At 33.7% G+C, this 11,066-nt stretch overlaps 3 protein-coding genes across 5 annotated transcripts in view; 2 read left to right on the top strand and 1 right to left on the bottom strand.

Moving 5' to 3' along the window:
* Positions 1 to 1,047: 1,047 nt before the first annotated feature.
* LOC126866502 (U-scoloptoxin(01)-Er1a) lies at positions 1,048 to 4,081 on the top strand. 2 transcript variants are annotated; one of them, XM_050620152.1, is made up of 3 exons: positions 1,048 to 1,332; positions 3,146 to 3,288; positions 3,863 to 4,081. In XM_050620152.1, exons 1-3 carry the CDS (start codon positions 1,303 to 1,305, stop codon positions 3,951 to 3,953), a joined length of 264 nt encoding a protein of 87 aa, XP_050476109.1. In that variant the 5' UTR covers positions 1,048 to 1,302; the 3' UTR covers positions 3,954 to 4,081. The 2 variants fall into 2 exon arrangements, with proteins under 2 accessions (XP_050476109.1, XP_050476110.1); XM_050620153.1 differs by lacking the exon at positions 1,048 to 1,332 and adding an exon at positions 1,430 to 1,909.
* A 623-nt stretch (positions 4,082 to 4,704) lies between these two features.
* LOC126866744 (uncharacterized) lies at positions 4,705 to 10,907 on the bottom strand. The gene is made up of 5 exons (XM_050620679.1): positions 10,824 to 10,907; positions 10,300 to 10,497; positions 8,596 to 9,009; positions 5,924 to 6,205; positions 4,705 to 5,252 (listed from the first exon to the last, which is right to left on the bottom strand). Exons 1-5 carry the CDS (start codon positions 10,905 to 10,907, stop codon positions 5,139 to 5,141), a joined length of 1,092 nt encoding a protein of 363 aa, XP_050476636.1. The 3' UTR covers positions 4,705 to 5,138.
* LOC126866497 (antifreeze protein Maxi-like) overlaps positions 6,782 to 11,066 on the top strand; it is a 29,711-nt gene continuing 25,426 nt past the window's right edge. Inside the window, exon 1 of one of the 2 annotated variants that reach the window (XM_050620134.1) lies at positions 6,782 to 7,100. The gene's annotated coding sequence lies outside the window, so the exon portion shown is untranslated. Of the gene's footprint in view, positions 7,192 to 11,066 lie in introns of both variants that reach the window. The other variant, XM_050620133.1, reaches the window with a different exon arrangement.

Below are 11,066 nucleotides of genomic sequence, written 5' to 3'. Positions count from 1 at the left end.
CATTCAAGATGGAAAGTCAAAATAGAACAGCACAGTGGATTTGTGAAAGTGTACATAAAACAGCATTTCGTATAGCAATTAAACGCTATGTGTACATGTAAAATCAGAATAGTCCTTGCTCGAGTTATGTGCTGCAGGACTTTCTCTCTCTACCTGTGACATAATCTTTTGAGCAGTTGGAGAGTCGGAACTGAACCGCACATTGAAAACTGGAGTAGTTTCGTTTATTATTACGTACAGTACAGACATGTCAAGAATCTGTTGCAACTTTACTACACTGCTGTTGGCCATTCTTTTGGTAACAACGTACACCACTTCTCTACAGGTAAAAATTATTCTTTTATCTCTTACTTGTTTACACTACTAGCGAATTGAGATGTTTTTAGTCAAATTATTCGACACAGATTCGGACGATTATTTTTTTGTTTGACACAGATGTACATAGCATTAAGAAATAACTATAAAGATTTTCAATTGTACATAAAAAGTGGTGCATTATAGTATTTATGTGTTAAAGCAATAATATCTGTTTAAAAGCATAGCAAGTTAATTTACTTAGTAACTTTTATCAGTGGAAAATTTGAATCTTATACAAAAATATTCGTATTTGTCTATTTTTTGTATATCGTATAAAGTAAGTGAACCAAATTTGGTAAACCAAATTTAAAAGTAAAAATTTGTGAATAAAGATATAGTTGTATGTTTGGACCATTATCGAAAAATGCATAAAGCAATCAGTGATTCGTTTTCGATTAATTTTATGACGGGAAACAAATCCTGAATTCGTGTACAAACGTTTAGCACGTAACGTAACTACATTTTATCGAAGAAATTTAATTTATTTTAATTCTATTTACTAATTGTGCCAAAACATTACCATGTGTTTTGTTAAATAGAAAAAAAATATTCTACATATTTATAAAAATATCATTACAATATACATATATTAAATGATTTTTTAATACATAGTTTTATCGATATCACGTCGTATATATTATTGTATATTTTTATTACATAAATGAGGAAAAAGCAAGCACGACGAATTATTTTTATAACAATTCTGTTATATCTGTTTAGCATCGGATAGTGGTTGAAGATCTCGATTACAATCATTATAATGAACACCAAAATTTCCAACCAACGGTAAAGTTTGACAGACCAATTGTCGTGAAGGCTTTTGAAAAGCCAAAGAACCAACAAGATTTTAGCAAAATTCCTGGTATTCCGGGCGTAGACTTTCCTTTGTACCATACCGTACCTCAGACAAGTTTTTCCTGCGCACACGTTCCATTCGTACCAGGAATGTACGCGAACGTGGAAACCGGTTGTCAGGTAATTTATTTAATTTCATCAATCGTTTTACAATTGATCATTGAAATATTTATATACACACATATATGTATAACACATTATGTATACTGTAGTATCGTAAATACAATAATTAGTTTATTAATAATAAATGGATTAAACAGAAAACAATGGTTATTTAACATGAACTAATCGTAACAACGTATTATAATTAATTAACAACTCTCGTCAACGTAGATTCAACTCTCTCTCAATAACGCTAACAACACTATCTCAACAACGCAATCCGCACTCTCATTTAAGCCCCATCATGCACATGCTCAGCAACCGTTTGTTTGTAATTCGCGCGACTCCCCTCCAGGCCCCTCGTTCACGATACTACAATACAGTGCCCGCGCAACGCGAGGGTCAGTAGGCTTTCCATAACAAAGCCAGGCTCACCTTGGGTAACACAAATAGGACCATATATTGTCTTTTTTCGTTAGATCATAGACGGCTATGAAAACAGAGCATTTTCGGATCTTTTCTCATCGTCGAACGTATACTCGACACGCTTAAAGTACAAAACATTTCTTGTCACATGCCGGCAGATAGCAGAAAAGTGACTCGCGTTACGTAACACACTCTGTATACTGTGTATATATGTATAGTGACTTTAAGTAAGACAGAGGAATTACTGTTGCAAAAAGCATATCTAAGGAATAAAGTAACTTTCTTTGGCGAAGAGATCGTAGAAGAGATGGTTTTATCGATATTTTAGCCAAATTTGATATAGTTGTAAGTCGTGGTCGTACTGTGATCAATGAACCGCGGATATTTATGCAATTTCACATTTTTACCAACTTACTAACAAAGTGGAATTCAAATACACATTTATTTCACACACTAATATTATGACAAATATTTTACGTTCAATATACTTTTTACACTTTTTGCGCTCTTATGTTTCGCCCAAGTGCACATAAACGATCAGTCGTACAAAGTATAAATCTTGCGAATAATAAAATCGATTCGAATCAGTTAAAAAATTTAAAATGATCTACTATCCACATATACATACGTACATACATATGAATAGGTTTTTTCAGTATATTATAATTGATAATATAAAAGGTTTTATACGTACGAACGTTTTTAATGAATAAAAAAGTGATTTGTATACTATATTAGCTGGATTGGATAATTGTGCAGTGTGTCTCAAGAGTTTTTATGTGTAAAATTGATGATTAAAGTCATCTAACAAATTGTTCAATTATCTATTTGTTCTTTTTTCTTTGTACTTCTTATTCGCTAATGTATCTTGTTAAAAGTCACTTTTGACCGCAATATGTAGTTCCTGCAACAGTTACCCTCAAGGCAATTCTATCGTTTCTATCTAGCTATGCATTCACTTTTTAGCCTTGCCTTATATGTAATCAACTAAAATTTCTTTCTTATGCAAGAAAGAAACATGTCTTTTAGTTTAGCCCTAAAAACGGAACGAATATTGTAATATTTCCGTTGAACCCAATATTTTATTTTATCTCGATCGTACGTGACATCATCCTTTTGTTCGTTCAAACTGAAGTTACTATTACCAGTGCGTATGTTAAAAAATGCATAAAATATTAGTAGATATCAGAAAGGAAATATAATTGGATAGTTAGATTTAAAAAAAGAATTATGAAATTTTACGTGTAAAACTCTTAGGCATGTCTTGCCTGTGGTAGAACTTCGCTTATTCCAAATAATAGGTTATAATATTTTATCTTTGTAACATGATAACTCAAATGATACGTTTGTATTATATACTACACTATAATACGAGAAACGCTAAGAAACTTTATTTACGTTTTAGGCATATCACATTTGTCACGATGGTCGCGAAGGTCATCAAGGTGCATCTTTCCTCTGTACTAATGGAACTCTTTTCAATCAACGGGAGTTTGCTTGTGATTGGTGGTATAACGTGAATTGTGCTGATGCGCCAGCTTTGTATAGGTATAATCTTATATTTATTCTAATAAATATATATGTGACGGTAAACATTATAGATATTTACCTTAATGTGAAACGAGCAGAGATCGAAATATTGACCATTCTTGAGCATTCAGCGAAGGAAAATGTAGCTTAAAGCGAGGCTTAGTCAAACTGACTGACTGCTTATAATTTATTCTGATTTGAAAAAGTATGAAAAGTATAATGCCGTATTCTTCGGAGGATTGTCATTTTCACTTCTTTCGTATCTTCGATGCGTTATCTTTGTAAAAAAGAGTAGTCGAAGCATCCTCTGTTCCTGTCCTCTGAAACGGAATTGATGTTAACTGGAATTCCGCGAAATTTTGTATTTTCCAAAAATCTATGATCCTGACAAATGCCAATCAACGCCAAATAAATCGTAGGAATCTCTCGTCGTACCAAAAATGCGGAAAAAATGTCGAAATTAAATATTTCACAGTTTCGATGTTTAATAATTCATTTTATCATTTTGTCAATAATTCTTATATAATATTACATTTATTGTTTGTAATATTTTAATTTTTATTATTCACATTTTTCATTTTATTTGTTTTAGATTAAATTTAGACCCTTTGAAGAACCCTTATATACCGGAAGAAAGAAAGGAGATAATTCGGAAGCAGAATATGAGAATCGTTGTGTATTAAAATTTCTAATCTATATTCTAAATATAATTTAAAGCGTGCCAGTTGTACAAAGAATTACTAAATCTCTGCTGCATGATTTACAGCTTTCAGTAGAAAAATGTTTCTCATAAATGTAATTAGTATGGCTATGCGACGTTTTCTTGTATTTTACTATAGAGATTTTTCTAATGCAAACGAGAAAACAGTGAAGTACGAGACATCTTCCAAAATTTGTCACGAGTAATTATCGCTTTAGGTCCTTTACGAGTAATTATCGGTTTAGTGTTCTTTGTTACACCATACATACGTTTCCAAGATTCTTAATAGACTGTAAATTATTTTCCTATAATTATATAAAACGCGTAAAATTTTTTAAAAGAAACACTTTCCTATCTTTAATATTACAATTGTTTTTATTTCACTCTCGGTTAACGTTTCGCCACATTCGGTATTAAAGTTTTCGAAAAATAATACAAAATATAAACGAAAAGACAAGTACAGAATATGATACGAATGACTGCTCTGAGCAGTATGATGATTCAGCTTGAATTGATCTTGCTATGTTCTAAACTATACATATCTTTTTGCGCATCTTACACTATTATTTCCATATCGTGATATCGTAGGTTGTAGATCATTAAACTCGTTTTGACGTCGATCAGAACACTGTATTTTAAAAGAGTGAATGGTAATATACATGTAAAGAACTGTCGGTAACATCGAGAAGACTTTGAAGATGATTTTAAAAGAACTTTTCGTTTACCGTAACATGTACATTCTTAAACTGTTCTTATATTTCCTCATTCTATGTAACAGTGAACATAATTTGGACGTTCGTAATAGAGATGGTATATCTACATTTTCTTCATCGTATTAGTTTCGCATATTAATCATAACCGGACTGCGGATATTTATGCAAATATATATTTTTATGAAAGCCGTTAAAGAAATGGGACCTGGAAAGCCGAAATGTGTTTTAGCTACTAGGTATTATAGTAAGTGCTATATTTTGGACGTTTCACATATTTTTGCGTATTACGCGCATTCTGTGCATTTCGACGCCCCTTAAATTTCTCATAAATGCGTAAAAATCCACAGTCTAATTATAACAATTTATAATGGATATCTAAGTTATCATTGCTTTTAATTCATTTATATCTATATTACTATTCTAATATTATTGAAATTTCGATAGAATTAAATGAATTATTTACACTCTACTGTATTCCACCATTCACAACGTTTCTTTACGTTACTAAATGCTGTTCCCGATGGACAAAGCGAGGAAGTTTTCGACCAACCAGAGCAGTTGTGGAAAACCTAGAAACAAAGAATCATCAGAATAATGTACAGTAATCCGAGTAATGAAAAGATACATACGAGTACCAGATGACTCTTTATAAAGAAATAAGGGACAGATATAGAACAACATTTTCTTTTCTGAAGCTTATTTTTGAGAGAAAATCGAGTTTAAAAGGAGAATGTAAAAAAATTGTCATTTTTGGAACCGCCTGTGAACGAGATATTCTTGCAGGACATTTAAGAGCATCTCACAAGGAATAAAAAATGTTTTTTAATAAAGATTAAATGTAACGAAAGGATAAATGTTCAAATTAATTTTGCAAGAAAATGTATTATCTTCTTATGCTTTCATAACAGCGAAATCTATTGACCCCTTCCCGTACCATTTAGTTCGACGAAACTTGGGCCCAAGCGGTAGACATCGACGCGCGCTAAACAGACCAGACTGATGCTTGTAAACAGAAACTAACATTCAGTGACGATCGTAACGGGCAAAAAAACAGTCCGCGAGCTCGGCTTGTTATGTTTACGTTTGGCCCAAGTATCTGGTCGCGAGTCAGACTGGCGATATTCATGTTTGGGCCAAAAATTTCATCGCGAGTCTAACTCGATAAAGTACGGGAAGGGGTTAAACCTTAACCTGGAAAGGAAATTTTCGAAACGAAAAGCGTAATGAGCTATGTACTCACTTGACACTTAGTTTCAACATCGGCAAACATGCCTCTCCTACCACTGCACGTGAAACCAGTTTCTGGAATTTTGGTAAGATTCGTGTAGCGAGAAACTGTATCGTCAGTGTTCAGTTTGACATTTTGGTACGATGTCGCTTTCGGATTTATTTCGATGTTTTGCAATTCCTGCTTTCGAATACGAGGAGAAAAGTTTTGGTTTCTATTTGCAGGATGAGATCCGGCGTGTCTCGAAGATCGCTCATGAAACTTATTCAAAAATCCCTGATAATCAGCAATGATCTGAAAATAAAGAGACCGTTTTTTGTACATTTTCGCAGTTGAAACGTTGTCTGATATCCATCTGGAAAGAAATTACGAGTTTATGAATATGAGATATGACAGACACTTTGAACAGTTTCTTTAGTCAACAATCGTTGCGTTGAGTCGAGCCCTATAAGTGAGCTATCAAAACTTGTCACATAAGAAGACTTGTGTTGCTATTGAGTTTTTACGTTTGCTCCTATTGTTTTGGTTTCAAAAAGAGTGCCGCATCTTATACTGTCACGATATTGCTGTGAAGATAAGGAGGGCTTCTTTCTTCTCTTTTATCGTTAATAACGTGCTATTTCAATTTATAACCTTATCGATGAAACAATACTCGTATTTACTGTTAAAATTATTTTAAAGAATAACGACATAACGTTAAATAAATCTTGATCATTGAGAGTCATAGCTCAGAATGGAGGTAGCTTTAAGGATACATGTGAATTTATTGAACTGAACAAGTGAACTTTCAATGTGACGTTTTGACAAAATTATAACAATTCTAAACGTCCAAACTCGTTTTCCCTAAAATCATGATTTTTTAATTTACCTCGTTCTTGCGCTAAACGAGCAATACGTTGATATAACGTTTCTTAGTCCTTTTAATGTGTACATTCATCTCGTGATATATGAACATGCGTTTATTAGCCACCCTGTACGTTTAACTCTATTACGAATAGAAGAGGAAATTACGTAAGAGAGAGCGTTTTAGACATATCGATATATACAACGCGAGTGAGAGTAAGGTGACTTAACTGCTGTTACTGTGAAAGATGCTCATGAGATTCTTGCTTGAAATCTGTTAAGAAAGGAAGAGGTGTAATAGTATGTTATTGGTGCTTCGCTCGTAATTTGCATACCGCGAGTGCAGGTGAGCGTGCACCAGCGAATGTACCTCCCGACTACAGTTTCATTCGCGTTTCAAATCCAAGATAACTAGATGATCTATCTTCTCGTAGCAGGTAATCCTAGAAAATTGTGGTTGGTTTCAACGAAGTAGGCAAACTAGAATCTCGTGTGTCGATATGCGTTCTTCTTTCACAGATTGTGGTTTTGCACTCGAGTTGGTCAAAAAAGATATATCACACACGCACACATATACGTCTTATACAGCCTATAGGTGACCATTATGAATTTTACGATCTCTCATTTTATTCCATGTTAGAACGCATAAACGCTGACTAACTTCAATTTGCCATTTTTAATATGAATTCAATCGTTTATCAAATTATGCAGGGAAATCATGTAAGACATTTAAAAGTTTGGGCTTTTTGAAAACCTGTGCAATTAATTTTACGATCACCTTTACCTCTTTTCTTTACGTAATATGTTGGATATTTTAACGTATCGTCGAAATATTGGTATTACGGTAGAACTGGATTTATATGAACCGCGTCTATCTGAACGAAATTTTAGTCAATGACCGATCGAGGGACGATTCGCATAACAGAAGCTCGTCTATTGTCCCCACTACCTATTACTTTTCGTTCACACAATAGGAGTTCACGTTCAAATAAATGATTTGAACCAGCAAAAGTTTAGTTTAGCACCGATGAAAATCGCTTACACGTATGCCAATGAGAATATCCACAGTAGGTTCAGTCAAGTGAAGTGAAAATCTCTTAACCCGTACCTGACTTGACGTGATCTGACTAAACTATTGCTAGTTGAATTCATTTATCTGAACGCGAGCTCCTATTATGTGAACAATAACAGATACTTAGTGGGGACAATCGCTGAGCTCCTATTAATAAACTATTTGTTCCTCGACAAATCCAGGCAAACGAAGTTCCATCGTAATTTCTCTCCTGGTATTAATTATACAAAATAAATCTCTTTCGCAGTACGAACTACCTCTAACAATTGGTAGATGGCAGAACGTACACAAATGTCTAAATTTTAATAGATGTCTCGTATTTTCGTCGAATAGATAATTATGCACAAAAGAGGGCTTCAACTCCGATTTTGTTAAATTTGGAATACGTTGTAGAGGAGAGGGTTCCGAGTAACATGCATTTTGTTCGAGATGCAGGGTGATCATGGTTAAAAAATTATGACACATTACAGGAAAAAAATGATACTTGTTAGATCACATTTAGTTTAATATAAACTGTTAAAAATGAAATTGCATACGCATTTGCACAGGATTGCGATAGTAATAGTGTAAGATACGATTAAGTTAATCCAAGTTAGATTCCACAGGTGGCTGGAAATTGAGATCTCTTTTTGTGCATAATTACCGTAGAATAAGCAATATAATATTTCAATCGTGCTCACTTATACGAAGCAACAGGTACAGAGATAGCGCTGTGTTGGAATAATGGTATGACCAACTATACGTAGAAGTAGACGCATAGAATATATACCTGGTGAGAGTTGAAAAGCGCTATGTTGTTGAGAATATAATCGTCGAATGGTTGGTAAATAGAATCCCACTCGTAGCGAATATTCCAAGTTGGTGTAAAAGTTTCTTCTAATAAATTGGCATCAGCAGGAAGTACCAAAGGTGTTACGATAGGTTTATAAATTCCAGGTTTCAATGGTGGTACTATAGGTACAAATTGTCTGAAGCTCGTATAAGTTTGTGATTTAGAAAAATCCCGATGCTTGTTAAAGCGATTGTTCGTGTACTCGTGACCATTAAATCGCGAGTATGGCGTACGAATAACGTAAGTTGTGTCAATCGCTTTCGCACGGTTGTAATGAAATCTGCCTTCGGGTGGAACGTATCGTCCATCCGGTGTCAGGTACACCTGCAAAGACAGAACGATGCTCTTCAATTAATTTCCATTTAATTAGCGAGGTGAATATTAAACGTGTTGGTTGGTTTATTAAAGAGACGAGTGATAAAATTGTAATAGTCAATTATATTAATCACTTTAAGCACAAGTACAGAGATAATGTATGCCGGTCGTAATCGTCGCTCACTCAATATTACTGTTCAACTGTACGTTCGCTCGTACGTACTCTACTATCTGATTCGCTATAATGACTTTCCTAGAGAGCGCGTTTATCTATTTGTATCGACCAGTGTCATTATAAGAAGTTCGAACGTGACTCTGATTGACGATTACAAGTAACGACGATAATATTTTGTCCGGAGTTCGTTTACCTCCGAATCTGGCAAACCAAAACAATGTTGATATTCCAAGGCACAATAATACGAGTCTCTCCCGATTCATTCTTCAAAATTTTTCAAACTTTCTTAACCTTTTCGCTTCGGCAGTCCAGTCCACCGAAATACTGTCACAGAACAGAAGCGCGTACCAGAAATGCACACAGTGTGCATGGTTGCTGTATATACGTTTTCCTAAGTCTTAAATAGCAATAATTTTTGCAAAAACCGTATATGAAATATCGTTTCACTGTCAATGGGTTTAACATATTTTTTAGCACGAAACAGTATACGACTGTAACAGTATACGAAACAGTATAATTTTGTTATTGTTGTTTCAACAATGAGTAACTTTTAAGAAGTGATTAATCCAATACATCAATAAAATCAACAGAAAATGTTCTGCCGATAACGAAAAAATATATTATTGGCTACAGATGGCATTGGTGTATACCCGATATATGGGGTGCCGAACTCAGGATTCGTCGCGTGGTCGCCGCCTACATGCAGCGCTCGTACCCACAGGTCATCTCGCGCGCGTCGCCTGTAAGTGGCACCCGAAGCGAAAGGGTTAAACTAAGCATTTTTAAACTAAACTCCAAGTATTATAATACTTGTTTTATAAAGAATTAAAAAGTGCATCAAACAGTATATAAAAAAGTGTACAGTTTCATTTAGAAAAACGAAGATCTCGAAACGTCTCTACCTAGACAAATCTGGTAGTCATCGTAAGACATTTCCCTCGAAACAGAACATGTTTTGTTTGAAACAGTTTTCCGATTACTGTATAATTTAGAAGATATTTGCGTGGATTATCTCGATTAAAATAAAGCAGTGTGTATAATATTTAGCATATAGTAGAGTGTAAAGGCTATTCAAATTTATTTAAAACGTCAAAAATACCATTGACTTGGAAAGTGTTTAACCTACATTGTGTTTATTAACTTGTACATACTTTTATTACTTCTGGCATCGCTTGAACATGCTGAGTATGTTTATGCACACCTCGGGCATCAAAGACCACTCCATCAGGTACTGTAATACCTTCTTTGTTTAATCGATTTAAGGCTAAACGATCAGTCCTAAAAGCTTCTTCTGGAATTTTACCTCCTAATGCTGGTAAGACTTGTTCTCTAAATATTTGTCTTTTCCGCTGTAATCATAAAAATTTGTTTGCATATTAATATTACAAAAATATCGTTTCTAAGATATTTTACTTCAAAATTACGCCGTGAAATATACAATTTAAATATAAACGATGTTACTATAAGGTTAGTTTGTGATCGTCTTTAGAGCAATATATTTATACATTAAACAAGTATTCGACTGATACAACATTTTTATAAAAGAAAGTTTTATGTACGTTTGTAATATTTTCTAATATTTGTAGTATAAATACCAAGAGTAATATACGATTACCGATAGACTAGTTATATTACCATTTGTAATTAAAACTAATATCGTGTCTGTGTATCTTACCTTTTCTGCAACAACGCATATCATTAGAAACGTGGCAGTAAGTATTAAACGAAACCAATTTTCTTTCTCGATTATTGTCTTCATTCTAATGGAAAATTGGTTGATTTTTTACATAATCAGAAACATTCGATTCAATTTCCTAAAATATTAAAAAAAAACATTTTTTTTATCGATACATAATTATGAAACTCTACTTGTTACTTAATTATAGTCGAGTACACGGCCATTTCAGGTATTGGTATG

The sequence above is a fragment of the Bombus huntii genome, chromosome 6, assembly GCF_024542735.1.
Source record: "Bombus huntii isolate Logan2020A chromosome 6, iyBomHunt1.1, whole genome shotgun sequence".
Lineage (NCBI taxonomy): Eukaryota > Metazoa > Arthropoda > Insecta > Hymenoptera > Apidae > Bombus > Bombus huntii.
The sequence above is the reverse complement of the archived record's forward strand: the minus strand, read 5'-3'. Positions and strand labels throughout refer to the sequence as shown.

What these genes read in the sequence shown, in the direction of transcription:
- LOC126866502 (XM_050620152.1), top strand. Translation starts at nt 1,303, where the DNA reads ATGTACGCGAACGTGGAAACCGGTTGTCAG. An exon ending in ACGTGGAAACCGGTTGTCAG is followed by an intron (nt 1,333 to 3,145) that starts GTAATTTATTTA and finishes TTTACGTTTTAG; the next exon opens with GCATATCACATTTGTCACGA. An exon ending in GATGCGCCAGCTTTGTATAG is followed by an intron (nt 3,289 to 3,862) that starts GTATAATCTTAT and finishes TATTTGTTTTAG; the next exon opens with ATTAAATTTAGACCCTTTGA.
- LOC126866744 (XM_050620679.1), bottom strand. Translation starts at nt 10,907, where the DNA reads ATGAAGACAATAATCGAGAAAGAAAATTGGTTTCGTTTAATACTTACT. An exon ending in CGATGCCAGAAGTAATAAAA is followed by an intron (nt 9,010 to 10,299) that starts GTATGTACAAGT and finishes AATGGAAATTAA; the next exon opens with TTGAAGAGCATCGTTCTGTC. An exon ending in ATGTTGAAACTAAGTGTCAA is followed by an intron (nt 5,253 to 5,923) that starts GTGAGTACATAG and finishes CTTTGTTTCTAG; the next exon opens with GTTTTCCACAACTGCTCTGG.